At 34.8% G+C, this 25,291-nt stretch overlaps 1 protein-coding gene across 1 annotated transcript; it reads right to left on the bottom strand.

The window, feature by feature from the left end:
- Nucleotides 1-9,139: 9,139 nt before the first annotated feature.
- On the bottom strand, nucleotides 9,140-24,105 carry Vps53 (vacuolar protein sorting 53). The gene is made up of 9 exons (XM_089648102.1): nucleotides 23,334-24,105; nucleotides 23,033-23,154; nucleotides 21,819-21,986; nucleotides 19,006-19,129; nucleotides 18,617-18,726; nucleotides 17,348-17,524; nucleotides 11,994-12,129; nucleotides 10,857-11,019; nucleotides 9,140-10,773 (listed from the first exon to the last, which is right to left on the bottom strand). The coding sequence occupies exons 1-9, from the start codon at nucleotides 24,004-24,006 to the stop codon at nucleotides 9,966-9,968; spliced, it is 2,481 nt and encodes an 826-aa protein (XP_089504228.1). The 5' UTR covers nucleotides 24,007-24,105; the 3' UTR covers nucleotides 9,140-9,965.
- Between the last annotated feature and the right edge of the window lie 1,186 nt (nucleotides 24,106-25,291).

The following is a 25,291-nucleotide window of genomic DNA, read 5'->3' as shown; positions in this document are numbered from 1 at the left end:
ATTTTTATTGATCAATTAACAGTTGATAGTAACCCGTAGGAACCGAATATTTTGCAGACCACAAAAAATTTGAACACAAAAACGATAGCTAAAACAAAAAAAGTGAAACCACAAAATCGACTCCAAAATTGATGTAGATTGGCCAGTTTATTGCTTGTACCATGAGATATAATACATTTATGCTGCCATTCATAGTTGGTGGTGCAACAGTCAGCACAGTAAAGTTGTCTTCAAAGCAGTCGGTTGGGTTTTAATTTTTGGCCCTGCCAATTATTTTTTTATTTTTACTTTTTTTTTATTGGCTCCGTAATAATCGTTCAAAGATGGTTTGAAAGGGAGATAAGTAAATACGATTGTTAGAGGGAGCGCGCGAATATTAAAATATGATAATAATTAAGCGAAAATGGTGAAATTATTTAATAAAACATGACTCGTTTGAAATAGAGCAAAAATCTCTAGACAAATGCTGTTGAATTTAAAGACAATGATTTTTTTTCATACCTTTAACATATTAAACATCGGAACAAAACGTGTTTTTAATAATTTTCAGAGCTTACTTTGCGTTTTTTTCTATCGAGGGAATTTCATGTAATTACCGTTTCGGCATTACAAATGCATAGATATTATCCTAAAAAATAACATCTATTTTTTTAGGAACTTAAAAAGTTATAAATCGGTAGAAATTCTGAATGCGGGGCTTAGCTCCCCAGGCCTCAGGCATATTCTGTCAGAAGTTCGAAGTATTTCCGCTTTGCAATAAAATGGAATATTTCTGAATGTATCCGACAACTGTTCTTGAAAGGTGATGAAGCACACTTTCAAATTTTATTATTAGAAATAAACATATTTTGAAACATGATTTTATTAGACAAATGTATAACAAAAGTTAAAGTTACATCACTTTTTTGCCGTTTCATATAAAAAATAATTCATAAAAAACACAAAGTTTAGTTCTTTTCAAACTGGGGTCGAAACCTTTGGTTTAATAAAGGTGCATATTTTAATTATTATGTGGTTAATTTCTAGATTATAATATAAAGCGTGGTGATTTCTCTTTCTAACACTGTTTAGATCATATTTCTCACCACAACAGTAAGAGAGACACAAGGATTTATGCGAGACCATTAGAGTTGTTCCCCAAAGCGACCAAATTAGCTTAAAGCGTTAAAACTTACTATTTAAAAAAATGTGATTTTTCACATGTCTGCGATAGTAAAGTAATAAAAACACAGATTTAATTACAATATATTTTTATTATTTTGAATCAAATAAATTATGGTTAGTAAACATATTTTTTAGCACAATCAAACTTATATATTCTAAAATATAAAAGAAATAAACAGTGAAAATATTATAAGTGAGGATTAATTACAGCGACCGCGGAAGTGGGGGGCAGAGGGGGCCAAATGCCCCCCTAAAATCAAATGGGGGGGGGGGGCGCCCCCTCCAATTTTACTACCTGGGTAAAGAAGGATTATCTAAATATTAAAGATTATCTGTATCCTTCACAGTGCTTTTTTTCATAAATGAAAAAGTGTCGAATTAGGCGTTCACGCAACTGATTTTGATATTGACTCACTAGCACTGCAAATGAAGATAGCTAAGAAAGCAATACCTCACGTGAAGACTGTCCGAGACGTCCTAGAGTACGCAAGAGAACTGGCTAATCTACCTAAAGTTTCAAGAGCAATGATTAATGAAGTAGAAAAGTTAGTAGTCTTGCTCCTCACCGTGCCAGCTACGTCTACGTCGTGTGAAAGGTCTCCGAGTGCCCTCCGACGCATCGGAACATTCCTCCGACTACCAGCAACTGAAGCAGAGAAGACTTACTTATCTAGCAATACTGCACGTGCATAAAGCGAAAACATTTAGTTTAGATTTAAATGAAATTCTTAGGGAATTTGCTTCAAAGACGGCTGAGAGACGCAACGTTTTTAGTATCGTTCAATGAATGCAATAAAGCAATATTTAAAAAAAAAGAGTTTTTTATTCACTGAACCTATAATTTGTTTGACCTAGTCATCTCCGTTTTGTCTTATTTATAACTAGTTGATTGACTGGAGAGGAGACTGAAGGAAGAGGGTGACTAAACAAGTTTGCCCCCCCCCGTCATAGAGTACTTCCGCGGTCCCTGATTGATTATCTTATTTAAGTCTATTATAAGTTTAAGGAAAACATCAATACCATTTATTAAAGGTGAGTTGACTTGTTATTGTGTTGAGTTATCATGGAACCGAAAAAAAACATACATAAGTGACATTGTGGAAAAACGTGGGACAATTTGTATGTAAATAAATAAATAAATAAAGTGTAAGTTATCGATTACATGTATGTTTTTTTTTAAATTTTAAATATCAATCACAAATCAGAGATATAATTTAAAAAGTAGTATTTTCACTGTTCACAGCAAAATTCCTTCCACGAAAAATTATTAAAATCTACAAAAATATGACATCTTCGTTACTAAAAAGGATGTTTCTGTATTATAAACTTTTGCTTGTCGATATAAAAATAATGGAGAAAGTGTATTACCAAAATTGGAAATATTTATTTATTCATTTTCGGGAAATCGACAGTTTACATTTAATAAGTTTGTACATAAGAATTATATAGTAAAATAAAACCAATTATGGATTTCCTCCTTGTGACTTGAACCTTGGACCTCTACTGAATATAGCCGATGAACAAAAAAACGAGTGTCAGGAGAATTGACGTGCAAGTGAATAGGAGAAGAAGTTAGGAACGTCGCATGAAGACTAGGTACGATAAAGTAAATCAAATACTTGAGTCGGTTCATGTCAAGGGTCTGAATGAGATAATGTAAGAATTTAGAAGGAAAGAGGTTGCGCCAAAATAAAATTGAGCTACCTTCTATCTTCTCTCAATTCCTTTATGGAGCTTAGAGTTGTGTAGTGAGTACCTATTGTAAAAAATTATTTCATTCCCATGCCACATCAATCTTGCAACGAGCCCCACTGCCGCATGCGGACGGCTTGTGGCACTTCTCTATCGACCACGCTCTGACAATGATATATTATCAGGCATAATTATATAAAATGTAAATGGTGTAATGATTTAGTGAATAACTCAAATGGTCTAACAGTAATCATTGTGTCTTCCTTAATGTTACGGTGTTAGATAGAAAAACACGCCACTTTACATTCACCCCGAGAAGTTAATCATAGAAGAATTAAAATAAGCACCTTTATGAAAACAAAGGTACCGATCGCAACATTTGAAAAAAACTTATGAGACTTTGTGAATTTTTTATTAAGGCGATGCCATATGTAGTAATGCAAAATCATGTGTTTTTGGTTTGAAAATTTTGTCGCCTAGAAATGTTTCAGATGCTTTAATTAAATACTGCGAGTAGAATACATCTTGGCCTTTGAAAAAATCGAGTATTTTTTAGATAAGTCTTTTTATAAGCCCACAAAAAAATAATGTATAAGTCCTATGAAAACTGCTTTAAAGTTCAAAATCTCCTACTTACGAACCCATTTTCGGTTATGATTTTATTGTATAATGTGGCAAATTAAGATATTTATAAAATGATCGAAAAAAAAAAAAAATTTATGCCTGAACATCCACAAAAGAAAATAAAAGGCACTTTTTGGCCATGTTTTTTTCTTACATAAATCAAAACAGGCGGATGGTGTTAAGCGGGAATTTAAACCTTATCGCCATCTACGTAAGGGTTGTTATTGATAGCGGCTCAATTTAAAATATTACACGACGTAGTGCATCACCTTAATTTTTTTTATACTAGCTGTACCACGCTACGCGTTGCTGTGGCTCATTCTGTCTGGGCAGATAGAGAAACAATAGAGCGCTTTGCTTTTACGTCCAACAGATGGCGCTGTTTTTTTTTAAAAAGCATGTTTTTACCGGTCACAATTGACATCTATATAATATAGGTATATAAAAACACACGCATATTCAAATGCAAAGTTGTGTCAAAATTTCAAAGCAATCGGTGAAATACTTTCGGATATTTGAAATTTTTAACAAAAGAACATTTTAATTTTTATTTATTTGGAAGATTTTTTTTTAATGTTTGCATTTATAATTTTAATACAGTCAAACTTGGTTATAACGAACACGAGGGGACTGACTAAATTTGAGCCTTATAGCCGCTAATCGTTACATCCAAATCGGTGTTTTAAAAGTCCTATGTACCTAACTAAATGCCTCTACTATCAATATATTCGCAAATGTGCAGTATATTTTCAAAATACCAGGAGGTATTACCTATTAACAAAATAAAATAGAAAAATACACTTATGTCACTATTTAAATTTATTATTAATGATTGTTTCAAAGATTTCGCTTTCATGCTTCTCAACTTCCTCTTCAAAACAATCAACGCAACTAATAACTAGCATCACCTGGTTCAAGGCTTCCAAGAAAAATATCACTAAATTGTTGTTAAAAATCTTTTTATCACTAGCTTGTGCGGGATTGTTTTGGTTTTCGGCTGTAAAAATTTACCTGTCACAAACCTGTGATGCACAACCGCCCGCGTGTCAATTTCATATGGCCCACTCGGGCTGTAGAGAAATATCAAAATGTTTGGGGTAATTCTTGAGAACCTGGCTGAGAACATTTTTTTATATAGTTTTGGTTAATTTACTTTGCATTTCCTGAATGGAACCAAATTTGAAGAAGAGGTGTGCATTATACAATACTAAACACAAACCTTAACTCTTGAATTTCGCTGTTAACCCCCTTCCCCTTAACAACAAAAATAATCCACTTGTAGGTCGCGGGCTGTTTGAAAAATAGGCAAAGCGGCCCCTTTGCTGAAAAAGTCGTGTATCATAAATTTACCCCGTGCAGGGATGTAGGCACTCGTAACTAGGTACCTTCATAAACATATTTATTGATTTTTATAAACAAAATTGACGATGAGTTGTAAAACAAAAGACGTAAAAACGAAACAAATTTTCGAAGCTCAAATTTTTCATGACTTTGTATTGCCATAAAAATATGCATCCGTCCCTAATGGGATAGGAAATTCCCACCCCTTTGTCACTACTTACTTCGGAAATAATTCTTGAATAAATCCCAACTATTTTTTCAGATATAACGACCCATTCATGTATTCAGAAATTGTGTTGACCCAATTATTGGCTACATATGCCAGTGAATCGACCTCGTTATAACAGTCACAATTATAGGAAGATAAGCCTGAACTAATATACTGTTTTATAATAGCCGTGAACTCGCTATTGCCGTGATTGTTATAATCAAGTTCGACTGTATTTAAAAAATTATGTATATGCTTACATATTTCTAATAATAAAATGTGAGGGCGTATTTCATCACCTTTCAAAAACACATTTTAATATTCAGATATGTTAAGAAATATTCCATTTATTTCATTGATGTATTATACTAGATTAGCCCTGTCTAGTTAAATTCATTTTAAAAATAACGCCACGTAGCGTACGTCACAAATATGGAGATGAACTTAACAACCCAACTCTGTTTAAACTCCTTGTACAAGCGTTCAAACTCGTAAGAGAAACCACGGAGAATTTGTTGTCAGAGGTGTTGTAATATGGACATAATTCAAATTTAAATATTTGGAACTGGGTTATTTTTGTTATTGAAAAAATGAACCTGCCCAGCATAGCTGAGAAGCAAAATAGCTTACTCTAGACCAGGTGTGGCGAACCCTTTTGGGTACGCGTGCCAAAAATCCTCAAATATTATTTCTAGATTGTGTGGCGTGCCCAAGCTGTAAAATTAATTAACCAAATAGATAAAATAAAAAAAGTTTTTTTTTAAATTTTATTCATAAGCTTAAAAATTACAATAGAGTTTCATAAAAATAAAGTCATAATCAATAAATGTACATATTAGTTATTTATCAGTGAGATTTTTGCTGTTGTACATTCGATGACAAATTCTTAATATCTGGATCATATTTCGTCACTTTTAGTAACACACACGACCAACTGGATTCATCAGTCATTCTCATTCTTGAAACACATTTTATGAAATTCATTTCTGAAAATAATGACTCACAAGCATATGTAGAAGAGAAAATTGATAATATCGCTCTCTTTCTTCTTCTGCATTTTATTATTTATGTTCGTGAATCGATCGTTTTCAATTATTTCCAAATCATTTCTCAAATCAACAAATTTTTGTTTCCATAGCGAACTCGATTGGAATTCGATAAATTGCATTTCAAAATCTTCTAGATTTAGCGACTCGAAAATCTCCAAATTGAGGTCATCTGCTGATAGTGTATCTGGATATAAAATAAATTTTGATATCTTTTCAAATCTCCTGAATTGTTTGAATCTCGAAGAAAACTCGTTGATTATCGATTGAATAACTACAGAAAATTCTTGTGTTAATTTGATTTGATCTGGCTTTTCTTCTGCAAAAAGTTTTTTTTGTATTTGGGACATATTTGAAGGTGTTAGATACAACGTCACGATCAAAATTTTTTAATTTAGCTTGAAATGCTTTGATTAAATCAAACATAAAAATAATTGTTTTGTTAACGCCTTGCAATTTAATATTTAATTCATTTAAATGTAAGCACAAATCAGTAAAAAACATTAATTTTGAAAGCCATTCGAGGTCTAGTAACTTATTATATTTTTCAATGAGATTCTCATTTATTAAAAAAAGCCTAACTTCTTCCAAACACTCAACGAATCTTTGAAGAACTTTTCCACGACTTAACCATCGCACATTGTTGTACATAAGTAAGCCCTTATATACTGAGTTTACCTCATTTAACAAATCTAAAAATTTTCGTTTGTTTAATCCGCGTGCAGATATTAAATTGATCAATTTTGTTACAAGAATCATAACATCTTCCAGTGACTTAACAATAAAACTTGCTGGTGTATAATGCAATGAAAACCCAGAACGGAATGTCCAACACGTTCAGTAAAAAAATTTACAAACCCATTTTCCTCTCCAGTCATACTGCGAGTGCCATCCGTCGTTACTGATACAATTTTGGAAAGATCTATTTCTCTTTCAGTGAGTGCTTTTACAACTCCATTGAAAATATCTATTCCTTTTGTTGTTATTGCTAATGATAAATATGCTCTGGAAAAATTGTCAGTTTCGGCGGGGAACATTGAATGAAATTTTCAAATGTAACGTAAGTTAAATTTGAGTTGAAACAGAATGACTGTCATTTGAAAAGAAAAGAAGAATATGAACGATATTTCAGATATTTTTGAAACAACTGGTCAAATCGAAAAAAATATATTTTTTAAACTTAAAAATTAAAAAAAAAAAAATTGAACTTGGAAATCGTTAGTGTGCCATCCAAATGATCAAACGTGCCACCTCAGGCACGCGTGCCCTAGGTTCGCCACACCTGCTCTAGACCAACAAAAAGTAAAACGCAATGCACAGTGCCCATTTCGCATTGCGACACAGTGCGTGGGCCTTTTTCATAAATGTGCACGTGAACCAAACCAAAATTGTGTTGGGGTTATTTTTAAATGAATATGCCGTGTCTAGTCTAATTTAGTCTATGATTTATTTGGATTTTATTGCAAAGCGGAAATACTCTGACCGTCTGACAGAATATGGCTGAGCCCTGAGGAGTTAAGATCTTTCTGAGTTCATACTTCATATAATTTACACTTGGTTTTTTGTCGCTCTTGCAACAATAGCTTCGTCCAGATTATCCATACAATTCCCAACTAGGAAATAAATAATTAAGCCGTCAAAAGGGGAAAATAAAGCGTATGAAATCATTTATGACAATACTAATTTATTCGGACATTTCAATTAAAATTCAACTACTTACATATTGTTTGCAAATGTCTAGATCATGCGTCGTACGCCTCTCGGAGTCTGTATGAAGCTAATACAATGTGGATTTGTAATAATAATATACATCATTTTATTATAAGCAATAATTATTAGCGTGAAACACAAAGATAAATTGAAAATAAATGCCGCTGACGGAAATTTATTTGATGTTACTTAGGGGGGGGGGGGGAATTTGAGTACTGTATTTATTTTTTCTCGGAAGATTTTTAAAATTTATGCTTGTATTTCAGGGTTATTATTTACTATAATATTTGGTTATCCTTTGTGCTTTGCATAAAACTTTGTCTTATAAACATATGTTTACTTTTAATAAATATTGATGGTATATATATATATATTTAACCCTTAGGATACGACCAACTACAATAGCAGTTCAGTGAAATCATGACTACCTTCAGGTGAACTGAAATGTGCAGTGTATAGGGTTTCAGAAGTTTTGAACGCATTTAAATATTTTTCATGAAAATTCCTAAGTAAACAAAAATTGATATTGTAGATGACTGTCAATTTTTTCAAATATAATTTTCAATATCATATTCCGCTTTGAGATATTTACAAAATATTAACCGTCTTCCAAGGTTCAAAATACCCTTGTGAAAATAAATTAAATTAGAATCATAACGTTATGCTAGAAATGTAGAAATCACAGACCAAAGAGAAATGGACATGCCCGAATGCAAAATCTGGATATCATTTCGACGATGTGAAGGCAAACCACGTGAAAATTTTTGGCACCAGAATGTTCAAGCATGTCTTAAATAAACTATGACATCATTCGCACTTTGATCTTGAGACGAATGCACATTGAAAAAACCAGACCCTGCCCAGAAAAGTAAAGTTCACTAAAGTAAGGTAACGCTTTGCAGTGTAACGTCCATTTTGGGATTTTTCTGCCCAAAGCGTTCTCTAATATTTAACATGTTCGATTTTACTGTGATGAGTAAATTATAAAACTTTTGTAAAAGTGTCCAAATAAATATTCGATTTTTGAAACAACCAAACCTTTGTTTGCCAGAAATGGGATTCTCAATTTACGTGTACTACGCAGTGAATAATTCGCGCCCGATTATAAAAATGACTAGTTGTTTGTAAGCAGGTTTTATTTTGAAAGACTAAATAGTGATTCTACAATGCGAGTTGCCTGTAGGTTGTCTGATTTATTTATTGACAAATCACTGAAAGGGATACGCCCACTCCACCTACCCGCTCAGCGCAAATTGGTTTGTTCCCCTCACCCTTATGGGCAGGTCTATCTTTTCTTTGGTCTGTGGTACAAATCATTTCTAATACAATTAATTATAGTGTTAAAAAAATCCTGTTATATTTTGTATGATTTAGCTTTCGTTAATAAAATATCTGATTTAAATAATAACAGAAGTAAACACTGGTCAGTGTGTGAGTTGGCATCGGGATTAGGTCACCCAGGAGTAGTTCAATTCCTCGACTATTAAGTCCTCCATCACAACACAAGCAACATGTTCCGCTTACTGTGGTGGTAGTAGGAGATTTTCAAATATTGTCAGGTTATTCGTAACCCGGGAAAGTTTGTGTTTTAACAAAAAAAAATTTAAAAAGTACATACTAACACCATGAAATTTAATGAAGAAATATACATCCATACAAATAATTTAATTAACTGGAATGTTAAGTACAGTAATCGTCACAAAGAATCTCAAACATGTGAAACACAAACATTGAAACATAATACAGTAAAACCCTCCCAAGTTCTCAAATAAGAACTTTTGTAATTCGGTCCTTTGGAAAACATCATTAGAGAATTTCAAGTTGTTATGTTTTTTTTGCATACACAATACAGACAGTGTATATAGATCGACCATCATTTATAAATAAACATAAAACCTATTATAAAAGAATACGTCATTGCATTTAGCATTACAACATATAAAGTCTATTAGTGGGTGGATAAATTCATAAAAATACTATGCAAAACGTCCAATTACATAGAATAGAGTTAGCCACTAGTTATAATACACATCTGTAAGATGTACGACAAATTAATTTAAAATAAACAATCACAAATAGTTTTTTTGCTATTGTCTTTTTACACAATCTGTAGATACACATAAAACTTTTTAAGTTCACACTCAATAGATATACCTATTTAAAAAGTATTTTTATTAAGTTCATTTTGGATTTGGCGTCGATTGCTTTGATTTCTGTTTAAAGACTGCATCCCAACCTCCAGCCTGTACCCTGTTCAACTTAACCCCCTTCATCTCTAATACCTTGTGAAACTCACTGAGTGAACATTCGGGTAAAAGACTTACATATCGCTCCACAAAACTTTCCATTGGAGAATTCGTATCGCTGGCGTTTGTCAACGGCGCCATAACTAACTTCAAAATCATCTCTGCGTTAGTCATGCTTTTAACAACAACTTTGACGTACCTCGGGGGTGCTGGCCTCTTAACCTGCGACCCAATGGACGGTAGATCCATCAATACTGTTTTCAGCATGTGCGTATCGAGTAACAATTGCTCGGAACCCACTGTACTGATCGGTTTACATTTATATATGTTCTGGATAAATTTCGGTATGAACGAGTTGGCAAATTCGACGCAGAATTGCGTGAAGTATTTACGTGATGATGAGAGATTATCTCGCAGTATCGGTACGGTTGTTTTTAAGTGCGATATGATCTGGGTCACGTAAGGGCTTTGATCGCCGACTGATTCAATTGTTTGCCAGGATATCTTCGTCATGGCCAGCAGAGACGGTTCGCACGCTATTTCCAAGTCTTGTACGAGGAGTTTGATGGAGGTTAAGATGATTTTATGGAAGAGATATTGTTCCTGGGAAAGATCCACCTTCTCGGCTAACCCAGGTGAAACTTTTTCTTTTAACTTTTGCTCGAGGTGTACGGTGGTCTCTAGGCAGTATTCTGAAGTGGTGATGATGCAGGTAATGCGTGATAGTTCTTGCTTGTTGAATCTGAAAACATAAATGAAGCGGTTGGTTAATGTTTTTAACCTAAATTAGTGCTCTGCCCTCGGAGAACTGGTAGAATGTATTACCTGACGCAGTCTCCTTCCCTCAGCAGCGACTGGAAGTTCTGCATGAAGGTAGAGGCGGACAGGTCTTTGGACATGGAGGTGGCTGGCGTGGCGGAGGGCAGGCCACCCTGCAGGACGCTGGTGGCGTAGTTACGCAGGTACTTTTGGAAGATGGTTGTCAGACCTGAAACATACACACATGTCAATAAGTTTTTAATCAACACGGGTAAAGCACCCAGTGAGGCCCATATTACCGAATAATGTATTTAAATTTGTAAAGTTATTATATGTAATAAAAAATAAATAAAATAAAAAACGGTATTCTGAAGAGTTCAAAGCGCTCCTAAATGGTCGAACTGCAGATTAAATATTAAATAGGACACTGCCACTGCCTGTTGCGTGTGGAAAACATGTATGGACCATAAGCAAAAGAAGGTGCACAGATCGCAGAAAGATATTATACCGGTATTTCAATGAAAGATGCTTCGAGGAACTAGGGTCATTGATCATTTCGGCATCGGTGCACAGTAGAGAAGCACATCAAATGCGCCCCAACAAGTGTACAATGTTGACATTGGTCATTTCTACGATTCGTTCTTGAGTTCAATAACTTGGCTGTGGAATGAATTGCCGGCCTCTGTGTTCCCTCCCTCCTACAACATAGGTCTCATCAAGACCCAGGTTCACTCTTTCCATTCTTTAAAATGACCCTCCATACAGAATAAGCCTTTAGGGAAATTATTTTCCTCTGGGCCTCCTGGGTGGAGTTAATGTAAAAAAAGGGCACAATTTATTAGTAGTTATAGTAATTTCTAGTACGCTAGCACTCGTTGGTGGCTTGCCATGCCACACTCGACTACTGAGCCGCGCATCAGTCACATTGCGGAATCATTGAACATTGCCTACTGATAAAAAAAACTGCACTAAGTCATATTTAAAAAAAAAGATGGAATATCCAATCCTTTTGCTAGTAACCAGATAAAACTGAACATGATAGAAGAATAGGTGATTTTAGGTTAGGTTTGATCTTTTTCTTCATCCTTTTTCGATAGTCCGTTTTTTTCGTAGAACTAATTTTGCTATGCAGGTACAGATGTGTCTTTCGGTGACAACTCCTGGAAGGTCTGGCCTATGGAATAATACGTAAGAATGACAGACCTAGCATGGGCTGCCCCGTAGTCAGCTGCGAGCATTGCACCATGCACTTCTTGTAGAAGAGGAACAGATCGGCACAGCTCGGAAGCACCGTGCTCTGGCCAGACTCGCTCATGCTGGTCGGCGTTTGCTTGGCATCCTGGAAAGTAAACAAAAAGATATTTTAAATAGTAGAAAAGGTTCAATTACATGTGTCACTTTTATTTATTCGCCTACGTTCTTCATAATAGTTGTAAAACAATAAACGTAATTCAGAAATTGAATAAAAATTTTCATTACTTTTAATTATTTATTATTTTTAAATGCTAATGTGTCCACTTCATTAAATGCAGTGAATTCTCAATCGTTTGTTCGCCGAAAAATCGTATTCCCGCATTTGTCATTTATTGCTTCAGTCCTGAATTAATTTCACACAAGACTAAATATTTCGCTCGATAGTTTTTCAAAATGTTAAGAGGAACGGCTGCGGTGCCTGTTTCATACAAAATTTTAATTTGGATTTACGGCTAAAATACTAGAGTAGACTGTTTTTTTTTTTTTTTAGTTAAAAGTCATGGTATATATAAAGTACGCATATGGATCAGATTTTCGATTTTTGCCTTAAATTATAGAATATAGGCCCCAGAAGATGACGATTTTACATGATTTTACGAGGCATCTTTGGCAATTTTTTGTGACCAAATGGAAGATATTTTTTGAAAAAATCTCACATATCCCGTCTCAGGCATATAATGAACTATACAATAAAATTTGAATCTTCACTGAAAAAAGTTTTATTTGCTTCAAAAGCCGAATTTGGTGGCCACAAATTCAACGTATATTTAACTAGCTTTTTTGTTATTGTCTCATTCGCACTTTCTTGAGTCGGGCTGGCTAGAGTAGGTGAAGCACGGGCCGGGGGGCAGGGGAGAGATCGCCTGCCTAACAAATACATGCATACATACCTACGTCAATCGTCCTTCATTTTTTATTATTATTGCTAGTGTATGTATATGTGACATTCGCGGTCAGCCCGCGCGGACATATAATTGACGAATTTGTTACTTTGTTTACGAATAATATTATTTTTAAACTCCACAGTTTTTAACCGAAGCATCCCCAAATAATTTATTTCATTCAACATGGGTAAGTAATCATTATTTGAGCATTTTTAACAATGATAATTAGGTTATGAATTAGGGTACTTACGTTATTGATTTTTATAAAATGTTATTTGTGTTTTAGGTCGAAAATGGATACTTGGTAAGCCACCCAGTATGCACCGGAAAAAGAGGAAGTGCGATGTCAAAAAGACAGAAAGAACTCGGAACAGGTGAAAATTAAATGCAATATTTAAATCAATATTTATTATAAGTATTTATTTTTTACGGTAAAAATGTAATGTTTTTTTGTTGTTTTCAGTTCCGTAAATGATGTTAAAGATTGTCAGGCTAAATTTGCCAACAAGGATTTTTTCGATGCTAACATCGATGTGAATTGTGGGATTTTGAGCAAACGGTAAGCAAATAATTTTATTTTCACAAGAACAAACTCTCGAGAATATACACAATAACATCAAGATACCATCTTTTGGTTAGTAGTGAGAGTTTCATTTTATTGCCGTTCAGCTTTTAGTTTTGATGACAGTGTTTTTACACATTGGTACAATTCAATATTACACCGACGATCTTTAATTAAAAGTGATTAAATTTAAGAATAAAAACCGTCCTCCATTTTTGCCTATAATTGCTTGTACTATTTTGTCGAATTTGTAAGTATAATCACTACACATATTGATCATACCTTGACAGTATAATATGCGGTCTTTTGTTTTCACGGTTTGATGCCTGATTTTTTTTCTTTTAGTACCGATGTGATTGAACCCGAAATACAGTCGCAGAAAATGTCAGACGTATCACCCGACATTATATAACATATAAGTAATGCCTTTAGTTAGAAAATTTGGAAAATTTTGTGGTTGACTGACAAATTTTATGAAATTAATTTTTTAATTAAATTTTATTTATGTAATTATTTATTTGCTTATTTATATTGGAGTCTGTTCTTACTATTCAACTACTACCTGTCCGACTTTTTTTTATTTTTCACCTTGTGCACATGTATTGTGTAGATTATAAAATAGGATTTTTTTCAGTATAAAAAATCTGGGACTAACTACCATAAATGTATTCCTCACTGCCTAGAATGGACGGAAATAATTATACCGATTCATTGAACATTTTTAATAAAATATGCTTGTTGCTATTATTCTTGCTGTTATTATGCTGCTATTTTTATGGTTATTTTTATTTATAGTTGTATTACTTAATTTTGTTGTTCACATAATATTCTTCTTACACAACACTTAAAAATAATCTCGACCAAAATCCCAGTGATAAAGTCAGTGCGTGTTCGGAATTATATACACAGCGACACGACTTTATAACATTCTTCCAGATAAAATAAAATAAAATGTTATTCACAAAAAAATTTCAAAGGTAATGTAAAAATTAAAAAATAAAAGATTATGTCAACAGTAACGGTAAGGCCTTTACCGGTGCACTTACACAAATTTTAAGTAAGTGTATATTTCTATTCTCTACAATTATATTACTTACTGTTCATATATTATTTACTGCTGTTAATTCTATGTACTTATCTAATTTATAAACTTATACACCTATTATTACTATTATTATAATTTCGTCTGTGGCCACATGTACAATGCACGTGTACAATTTCCGTATCTCCTACAATAATACACGTATCTGCTAATTTAAATGAACTAAACAAAAGGGTGATTCCCCGTTTTGATGCAAATATATTCACGCCCAAAAGAAAAAAAGCATTTCTCTTTTACTGGGCTTCAATGCGTGATATTGTCAGTGCCTAACGTGTACATGCGCATATACCAATACTATTAAAGAATAGGTCGGAAGCCCTTGTGTCTGCTAATGGAATGAACTAAACGAAAGGGACATTTCACCGACTTCGTGCAAATATTCAAGCATTGAACTTAATTTCTTTTTTATTTAATCACATATTATCTAACTTTTTTTGATCGCTTGCAACGTCAGCCGTACTAAAAGCCAGGTACTCCCTCTCCGTTCCCCGCTGCACGCTCCGTTAGAGAGGGACACAGGACAATAATTATTTTTGCGGGAGTCGAAATTTCGTCCGCGAAAACAACGCTCTTAACATACAAAATCATATTTCGTAGCTAAATGCTTAGTTTCAATTAACCGTACTCATAAAAAACGAAGGGAACATTAGAAACTTTCGATATTAGTCATTAAATGTTGTTATGCGCTGTGTCGTCAAACACGGAGGTGGGCACGTGCAATCTTTTTACTGTGTGGAAAATCTTGGAAAACTAGAAAGTCATATTGACTTTAAAGGGTCGTGGAGTCCTGCCACGGTGGTAAAGGATCAAAAGAGAGGATCTCAGTGTTGTTTTCTGTCAACAGTGATGGAACTGACATATGCGAGAGGTGTTTTAAGAAAATGAAAACTTTACCCGTAAAATATTATGCAAAAAAAACATGGAAGATTAAGTACATTCAAAATTTGTTTAAGAGCCTTATTGCAGCAACGGACGCAAAATAATAAATATTTGTATTTTATTATTTGAAATATAAATATTTTATTATTTGTAGATAAGTGTGCAACTCACCGTGTCACAAGTGAAAAGAAATTTATATGAATTTGGCACTTTTTCTATATTCCCGTATTCATCAATAGGTCACCTTCAAAAATGATGATGAGGTTTCACTGCATGTATTCACAAATATAGTATTTAAAAACATATTTTTACATTTCTTTTTAATTATGTATTTAAAATAATTTTCACAGTGCAAGATATTCCCAGCATCACCCAGGATAGTGACCACCGGGAGTATGACTCCGATCGAAAATTTTTACCGAAATATTGTGACGTCATATGTTTGCCTAACTATCTCACATCCACCAATGAAAAACTCTGAAAATCTATGGAATAAACTTTCAAAGTTTTTCATTGGTATATTGTATAATAAGTAGGCTCCGAATGAGAATTATACTGTCATATTGTAACGTTAAAGAATTGTGCAAGTTTGGATTGCCAGGGTAGTGCCCGATTATTGTTTTGTTGAGAGTTTTTTCGGGTGGCTGCCCTGCGATCGGTTGGACGGGCGGGCTAAATAACGCGGGTAGGAAGATCGGGGAACAATACGGGAGAGGACGAGCCGCGGTGTGCGTTGCGTTTTGCGGGACAAATTAATATTGAAAAAAAAATGGAAAAGAGCACGCGGATACCATGAAACGATCCTTCAGAGACTTTCCGTGTAAATTAACCAAACATAAAACAGACGTTTTGGCTCCTGCGAGAGATCAGCCGGTTCTTTGTTCGAGTGGTATTGTTCGAAGAGATTAAAATATACAATCAGTTATTTGGATTAAAAAATGGTTTTATTTGTGAGTGTTTTTGAAGTGTAATTCCTTGAAGACTACACTGGATTACCAAGCATGCCGTCGAGGTGACACAAAGATGAATCATCATTGTTCCGTTAAACGTTCAATGGATGCTGATTAATTGAGGATGGCCTCGCGCACTCCTTCCCACGAATCTCTACCCGGTGCAAACTGATATGGATTTCGCGGGGGCCTGTCGTCCTGCTCACCGCTGGTGGACTCTCAAAACACCTTCAGACAACATGATTCGTGACAACATGATCAAGGTTCTTCAATGCTTTTACACATTATGCCTCCTTGCCTTAGCCCCATCATAGCCCTGGTGATTGACAAGGGTCCATGCTCATCAGACGTGACATTGGCGCCCAACGTGGGGCCTATCGTCCTGCTCACCGCTGGCGGACTCTCAAAACACCTTCAGACGTGACAACATGATCAAAGTTCTTCAATGCTTTTACACATTATGCCTCCTTGCCTTAGCCCCATCATAGCCCTGGTGATTGACAAGGGTCCATGCTCATCAGACATGACCTCAGACGTGACAATATTGGCATGTCTATGGTTTTTTAGGACAAATTTGTTTCATACAAAAATCCTGAAATGATCAATCTATAGAAGTTGATTTATGGTGACCACCATTCAACTGAACTAAATATCAAACTGCAAAACAAATAGTTTTTCTCTCCCTCGGAAGACGTGGACCTCACACTCAAACAGTCACTGTCTGTACATGATGCACGAATGGTACCTAAAGAATTCTGAATTGTGTGAATGTGGACATATTCACAAATGTCTCCTTCATCAGTTTCCTGGAGGCACATCTGTGCTGAACCAAGAAACTCCCAATGCCATCGACTGCATGAATAACCCCACAAACTCCCCACCACCACACGAAGGAGAAGATGTATGTAAATAGTAAACATTCATACCTGTACGAATCTATCCATAAGTTCAGCAAGGTTGGTGTCCAAACTCTCAATGTAGAGATGCAGGTATGGTTCAAAGCAGCTGCCGATGAGACCAATAAACGGAGACTTTTCTGTTGGTGTAGTCTGCGACACTCCGTCGGGAAGCTCCTGGACATCGTCCATCTTCTCCACGGATTCCTGAAAGAAATTAAATCAAGTGTTTTATAGTCAGATTCAAGATGCTTCATCTATGGTGCCAGTGTCACGCCTTAAACTGATCTACGCGTCTGTCGCATATGTGATCCATCGGCGGCTATCCCCGTACGCAGACGTTGCATATTTGATCCTTGAAGTGCCATGTTTCGTGATCCAAATATTTTTCTAATCGTGGCTTACATTTCCAATACAAAACTGTGTTGATGAAAACTGTGACGGTTAAATTCAAATGGGATGAAAATCTACAATGTCAGTGAAAGCGAGTTGTCTTGTTTCCATTCAAATTTGTAAGGACTAAAACCCATACACATTGTGTCAAAGTGTGCCACATAGTGGGACATATCATGTTTAACCCTAGATAACTAATCGCTCGTTGAGGCGACGACGCGCTACTCGGCGAAATTCGAAATCACCTACTTCCCTCCGCTCCCCGATCTTGACTCTTTCATTACCTTCCTAATTTGAGTAAACAGTGCAGCACGTGACGCGATTGCGGCCACACGCATACTAGGAAGTGCCCTATGACCATCTCGTCATCTGCTGGACGAAAGTTTAGTTATAACAACAATTTTTATTTTTAAGGTACATACATTCATATATTCTTATATTTATTGTTAATGTTGGCGAATCTTCTACAATAGAAGCTCCGGTTCCATCTACGTCAAACGTGTCCATCCAAGGCCCGGAGGGTGACCAAACACCGTTGCACCAGATGTAGAAAGGCTATTTGTGGTCCACATAATGTTGACATGTGTGGTCACTGTGTAGACTGATATTTTGATATTAATTTGTACTTGATTTGTTCATTATAAACCTTACTTTAGTGCCATGTAACAAGTTCCTATCTTAATTAAATGATTTATTTCTAGTGTTTTATTGCGTAGTCCACTCGACGAAAGTGTAGTTACAATGAAACAATGAAAACAGTTTAGTTATCTAGGGTTAAAAGGTCGGCATTGAAACGGTTAGTGGGAAGAAAATTCAGATACTAGCCATATTTTGGAACCAGGAGACTATAATATAACTCATAGAGATGTGTTGACTTCAAGCCTAGGTATAGTTTAATATTCTTACCGTATCATCATCGTCCGCTGTCTCAAAAGGGTTGGTTGACTTGTGCTGGTTGGATCTGTCCCCACTGCTGAACTTTTTGTTTGGTTCCGCTCCTTCTCGCAGAGTCACTCCTGGAATTTAAAATAAAATATTCATTTATGGATTAAACACAGTCTAATCTAGTCAATGCATGGAAATTATGTTTACGAAACATTGGAAAAAAGGTGTATGCAGGAAATTCCATTAACCTTCGACTTGCCAAGATGCTAAACCAAACTTGGGTTGCCATGCGGGGTGACTCAGTTACCCCACGCATATTATCATGTTGATGCCATATTTTCCATTTATTCATAAATTTTATTGCTATTTATTATTATAGGTTAATTGAAAGTATTGCAGCTATTATTTACCTGTAAATCTTTTGTCCAGCAACGACTCAAAGTGAAAAGTCTTTTGAATGGCATAGAGAAGCAACTTCACATCTATCTCCTGTTTTCTGGCCGCCATTACTTTAGACAGCTCAGATTTAGTAATCTAGAAAAAAAATATATAATTCACAAAATAAAGAATGTGAAACAATATACAAAAGAAAAAATGGTATATAAAGAATGATGCCATATACATTTGCATCAGTAAATTAACATCTCTGACGGCCTCCATGGTCGAGGAACAATGCTCTCGACTCGCAAGCCAGAGGTCACAGGTTTAAATCCCAGAGTGCGAAAGTCAATTTCATTTGATTAATTTGTGTTTTTTTACAATTTACTCATATAAAATAATATATTATGATGTATTTTCGGCATGTTCCAGAGTGGAAAATACTCTCAGTATCGCCCTGGTGTAAGACACCCCCATTCAGAATTGAAACATAGCTTGAAATAGCTTTGGCCATGTTTGGTGACCAGATCTGAATAACCAGATACTTCCCCACCTTCTTCCCCATCTCTTTCCCCTCCCCACTACCTTCAGCCTCACGACATTCCCCGATGGGGATGCCATAGTCTCACTTGCTCCAGATGGTTGGGAGCAGTTGGGACTCTTGTGCAGTTTCACATAATTGAAAAAAAAAAAACATTTTTTAACATCGACAATACACAGTGGCAGATAATTTGGAAAGCTCCAAACAGATGGCGCCGGTGTAGTTTGATATCATTGCATGATTTGACAGTTATGTGATACGGTTTATAAGATATCGTTTTAAGAATCTAAAAAAAAAGGCAAAACAAACACGACTAGGTTTGTTCCTATTTCAGATTTTTTTTCTAAAAACCTATACATTTACACATACAAAAATAAAAGAAGAAATGAGAAATATATTTTTCTGTTTTTTCAGGCTTGCGAAAGAAATACAAATTTTCAGATGATTTTCTGAGCTAAAATGCTGAAATTTGAGGTTAAGTCATGTTTTTAAATAGTACTTGTTTATATTTATATTGCTACTAACTGATGTGTACCCAGCGTTGCTCGACTTTTCTCTACTTTCAATAAATATAATATCCATTTATTATATATATATAAACCTTCCAGAAGAAGTTCTCTAAATGATAGTGAAAAGCCTATCAATATCTGTTGCGTAGTTTAGAAGAATTAAGCGCACAGACAGACAGACGCGGATAGCGACCTTATTTAATACTATTTAGAGATTAAAACAGGTTTAGACTAAATTTACGATTGTAACAAATTCCACAGGCATCACATAGTCTGATTTTGTAAATATATATTTTGATAAAACCAAATGTTTATTGCAAATATGAGAATTCTATATTGGTTTTATTTATGTATTTTTGGCAAAATTCACTTTTATCTTAACTGTTCATCACTTCTCCTCCATTGCATAGGAATAATAGCTGGCATGATATTCAACATTTTAATAACTATTATTATTTGACTTTTGGCGATTGCATAGGAATAATAGCTGGCATGATATTCAACATTTTAATAACTATTATTATTTAACTTTTTGCCATTGCATAGGAATAATAGCTGGCATGATATTCAACATTTTAATAACTATTATTATGTAACTTTTCGCCATTGCATAGGAATAATAGCTGGCATGATATTCAACATTTTAATAACTATTATTATTTGACTTTTCGCGATTGCATAGGAATAATAGCTGGCATGATATTCAACATTTTAATAACTATTATTATTTGACTTTTGGCGATTGCATAGGAATAATAGCTGGCATGATATTCAACATTTTAATAACTATTATTATTTGACTTTTCGCGATTGCATAGGAATAATAGCTGGCATGATATTCAACATTTTAATAACTATTATTATTTGACTTTTGGCGATTGCATAGGAATAATAGCTGGCATGATATTCAACATTTTAATAACTATTATTATTTAACTTTTTGCCATTGCATAGGAATAATAGCTGGCATGATATTCAACATTTTAATAACTATTATTATGTAACTTTTCGCCATTGCATAGGAATAATAGCTGGCATGATATTCAACATTTTAATAACTATTATTATTTGACTTTTCGCGATTGCATAGGAATAATAGCTGGCATGATATTCAACATTTTAAAAACTATTATTATTTGACTTTTCGCGATTGCATAGGAATAATAGCTGGCATGATATTCAACATTTTAATAACTATTATTATTTGACTTTTGACGATTGCATAGGAATAATAGCTGGCATGATATTCAACATTTTAATAACTATTATTATTTAACTTTTTGCCATTGCATAGGAATAATAGCTGGCATGATATTCAACATTTTAATAACTATTATTATTTGACTTTTCGCGATTGCATAGGAATAATAGCTGGCATGATATTCAACATTTTAATAACTATTATTATTTGACTTTTCGCGATTGCATAGGAATAATAGCTGGCATGATATTCAACATTTTAATAACTATTATTATTTAACTTTTTGCCATTGCATAGGAATATTAGCTGGCATGATATTCAACATTTTAATAACTATTATTATTTAACTTTTCGCCATTGCATAGGAATATTAGCTGGCATGATATTCAACATTTTAACAACTATAATTATTTAACTTTTCGCCATTGCTTAGGAATAATAGCTGGCATGATATTCGACTGCACCAGTGCCAATGGCAGATTCGAGCATTTCAGATTACCTGCCATTATTAAGACATAAACGGTTAAAATACATTTGGTAAAAGACAGGCCAGGAATAGAGTTGGCGAGGTTGAGGTTAGGTTGAGAATATCACCTTGCAGAACTCGACGACGATCATTTCGGACACCTCCCAGTGGGCGGGGAAGATAGGCCCGAGGCTCTCCTCGAACTTGATGAGGTGGCGCTTTACCCAGGCGTAGCGCTTGTCCGCTTTATCCAGCCACGCCGTGTCCTGGTTCGTGCTGAACAGGTGTAAGTACTCCTGCAGAAGGAATTCATACATTCATTTATTTATACAGGTGTAACAGTACATACTGAACCCTACGGGTATTTGAATTTTTGGTCGTTAAGTTTTAATAACTATTAATAACTATTTTTAAGTTTATTATAGTTAAGCGCACTTGAAGTGAAACAACACAAAACTGCGCTATATAAATGTTATGTTATTATTATTTATTATTATTTAAATGACCTCTAAGATTCATGATTTATTTAAAAATATTCCCGGTTGACATTAATTTTTAAATACATTAGCTATTTTTGAACGTATCCCAAAATTAAATACTTTTTGAAAGCAGATGAAGGTCTTTAATATCAAACGGACATATGGAATTAAAAATATTAAAATAATGTTTGTTTTGGAATAACTTAGTGAGTAAAATCTCAAATCGGAATAAGGGCCGGCCGTATGCGGGCGCAATTGGAGCAGTCCGCTCCCGGCGCCGAATTGTCAAGGTGCCAAGGCACAGATATTACCTAACACTTAACAGCCCTAACACATCGCCCAAAGGCAAAAGGCTCTTTAAAAAAAACAACACTTGATACATAAAAATAATAAATATCTAATGGAGATAATATAAGGGTGGCACAAAGGATTCATGTAGCACTCGGCACATCATGAAAACTCAAAGAATTGCACTGTGGAAAAATAGTAGTTTGGAAGAATTGATTTTAAAAAACTTATTTTGAAGAAAACGTTACATACTTTACTTCATTCATGCCATATAAGCAGTGGTAGCTTGTGACTTTTGAGTGTGATAGGGTGCTAAGTTTGACAAATTCGACATTATTACTGTCGTTGTTTCCGATTTTTCACGGTCAAACTGAAATTTCCTGAAAATCTTCATACAAATAACTGAAATGTCTAAAAAAAAGTAATAATCATTTTCAGGTACAACAACATCATTAATGCCATTGATTGTAATATTAGCACTCGAGTACACGCAAACGTCAAACGCCGCCACTGCGTATAAGCTCTGTATTAACTAAACTATCCTATCCTAATCTAGTTTCATGGCTTAGTGTTACCTGCAGCTGCATGCCGATGAACCACTTGAGCAGTTCTTGCTTGACTTTGGGGTCGAGAGTCGACACCACGAGACATGCTTCAGCCAGGGTCTTGTTGGGGACATAATTCTTGGACGAAGGAGCTGTAATAAATGTCACCATTTAAAAAAAATGTATTTAATTGATTGTAACACGATTTTTTCTTCTTTCCATTTTCAGCCTATGCAACTTAGACCCACTGGCTCCAGGTAGTTGGAATGTTAAGACATTCCTTTTAACCTCAAACCACACAAATAAATCCCTAAAGAGAAGAGATCCCTACCTGTGAAAGAGTCCTTAAAATCAGCCATAATCTGGGTCCCCAGTTCATTCCTTATCTGAGATACCTGTTCATTTAAATCTTTAATTTGTTTGATGTCCGTGTACCCTTCAAAGTGTCTTATAACCTCCAAGATGGCCTGCAGTGGTAACAGCAGTTCCTTGTACAGCCGCTTCTGAGTTAACATCTTGAGCGACTCGATCCCCCCGACCAACATATGCAAGTGATTCAACGTCGTTATGGCCGCAGTCAAATTACACTTGGCACAATCTAGCTGTTTTATTTCGCTGGTTATTTCTTTCACCATATCTTCGCTCTTCTCCGCTTTCTTGTTGATATCTCGCACCTGTATCGCTAACTCTCTTATAACTTTGTGCGCTTCTTCCAGTGATTTCTGGCCGTTTTCTCTCGACACATTTTGACCGCGAACTAATGTTTCTATCTCATCGTCAATCGTTGTGATCTTGTACTCCATTTTAGATATGACGCTATCTATGTTTGAAAGACTCTGCTCTGTAGGAAACAGTGTATTTATATAGTTTATCGTATTGAAGTCAGGATTGTCGAGTTGGTCCGAATTAGGAAGCACTTGTTCGATTACACTTAAAACCGAATCGGGGAACTGAATTTGTCCCCCGTTGGAAATATTGTCATCATTCACTTCGGAGGGCTCCATTTTGTTAAAGTTTGATAAGTCAAAATGGGTTTAATTCATTTTAAATGATATAACAAAGAATTGAAAACACATAACAAAAGTAAAGGTTAGTTTTGACAGCATCTGTCAGTCGAACTGACGTTGATTCTCTATTCCCGATGTTCGCGAATGCCTCTATTATACGTGTGTTCACATATTGTACAAATTTCAAGTTCTTACGGTGACAAAAATAAAATTATTTCTTTATTCTTATACCGTCATCCAATGGATCGGCATTTTGAATATGCTGGTTAAGTTTATCAAAGCACAGCCCAAGTTATTTCTCCTGTATCAAGATTTGCAGGTTGTTATATTCAATAATTTTTAAGGGTACATGAGTAGGAATAATTTTACGGGTTGATCTTAATATTATGTATCCTTATTTTTATAAGCAATAATTGTTTGCCTGAAACACTCATCCACATTGAAAAAATCTCCTGATAAAAAATACATGACGCCAACGGGACTCGAACCCGTGTCCATTCGATTTCCGGTCGAAAGCTCTGACCACTGAGCTATGGAGGCTTATCTCTTACCCGCGAAATTATTCAATATATGCTAGTGTTTCATTCAACAATTACTGCTTGTTACATTTTTTTCACCTGAGAACAACCAACTTTATTTTTAAAATTATCCTTTGTGTTATGCATAAATAAAATCTTGCCTTAAAAACATTAATTTATCAAAAAAATAATATTATGTATCCTGTTTTTTTAACATTCATAGTTAGGATATTTGATTGGAGTCAACTTTTAATTTTTTATAGGTCACTTAGATTAACTTGGGCTTCTGTAGAGCCCCGATACTTAGCCGGTCTGATATACTTACTCGAAGCATTTCGATGGACTCTTTATTAGGGAGGGTAGGTACTTCCATATTTTATATTATTTCATTATTGAAATATCCCCAATGATATAAGTACAGTATTATAGTAGTGGTGATATAGTATCCTCCAGTATTACAATAAACTGTTGCAGCACATTCAAATGCTTCCGCCCCTGAGTTTAGTTCGCTGATTTGCCGCTGTAGGCGCTACCCTCATCTTTGTCGACCAAGCAAGGATCGGTTCGGTTCAGGAGTGGTTCTCGGTACCGCCGGCAATTTATAAAATATTTGTAGGCAAGTAATGTAAATTCAAAATCTCTTGATAAGCACGGAGAAAGAACACATTGCTAGAATTTTAATATATCTCGTTATGTATCTTATATGATTTGTGAGGCACGAATTTATTAAAAAATATTCACACAGCATTATTCAAACATTATTT

The sequence above is a fragment of the Hesperophylax consimilis genome, chromosome 27 (genome assembly GCF_061612785.1).
Source record: "Hesperophylax consimilis isolate HC1 chromosome 27, BYU_Hcon_1.0, whole genome shotgun sequence".
Classification (NCBI taxonomy): Eukaryota; Metazoa; Arthropoda; class Insecta; order Trichoptera; family Limnephilidae; genus Hesperophylax; species Hesperophylax consimilis.
Note: the sequence above shows the minus strand (reverse complement) of the source record. Positions and strands in the feature narration are given on the sequence as shown.

What these genes read in the sequence shown, in the direction of transcription:
- Vps53 (XM_089648102.1), bottom strand. Translation starts at nt 24,006, where the DNA reads ATGGAGCCCTCCGAAGTGAATGATGACAATATTTCCAACGGGGGACAA. An exon ending in CAGCGGACGATGATGATACG is followed by an intron (nt 17,525 to 18,616) that starts GTAAGAATATTA and finishes AATTTCTTTCAG; the next exon opens with GAATCCGTGGAGAAGATGGA. An exon ending in TTATGGATAGATTCGTACAG is followed by an intron (nt 12,130 to 17,347) that starts GTATGAATGTTT and finishes TTTACTTTCCAG; the next exon opens with GATGCCAAGCAAACGCCGAC.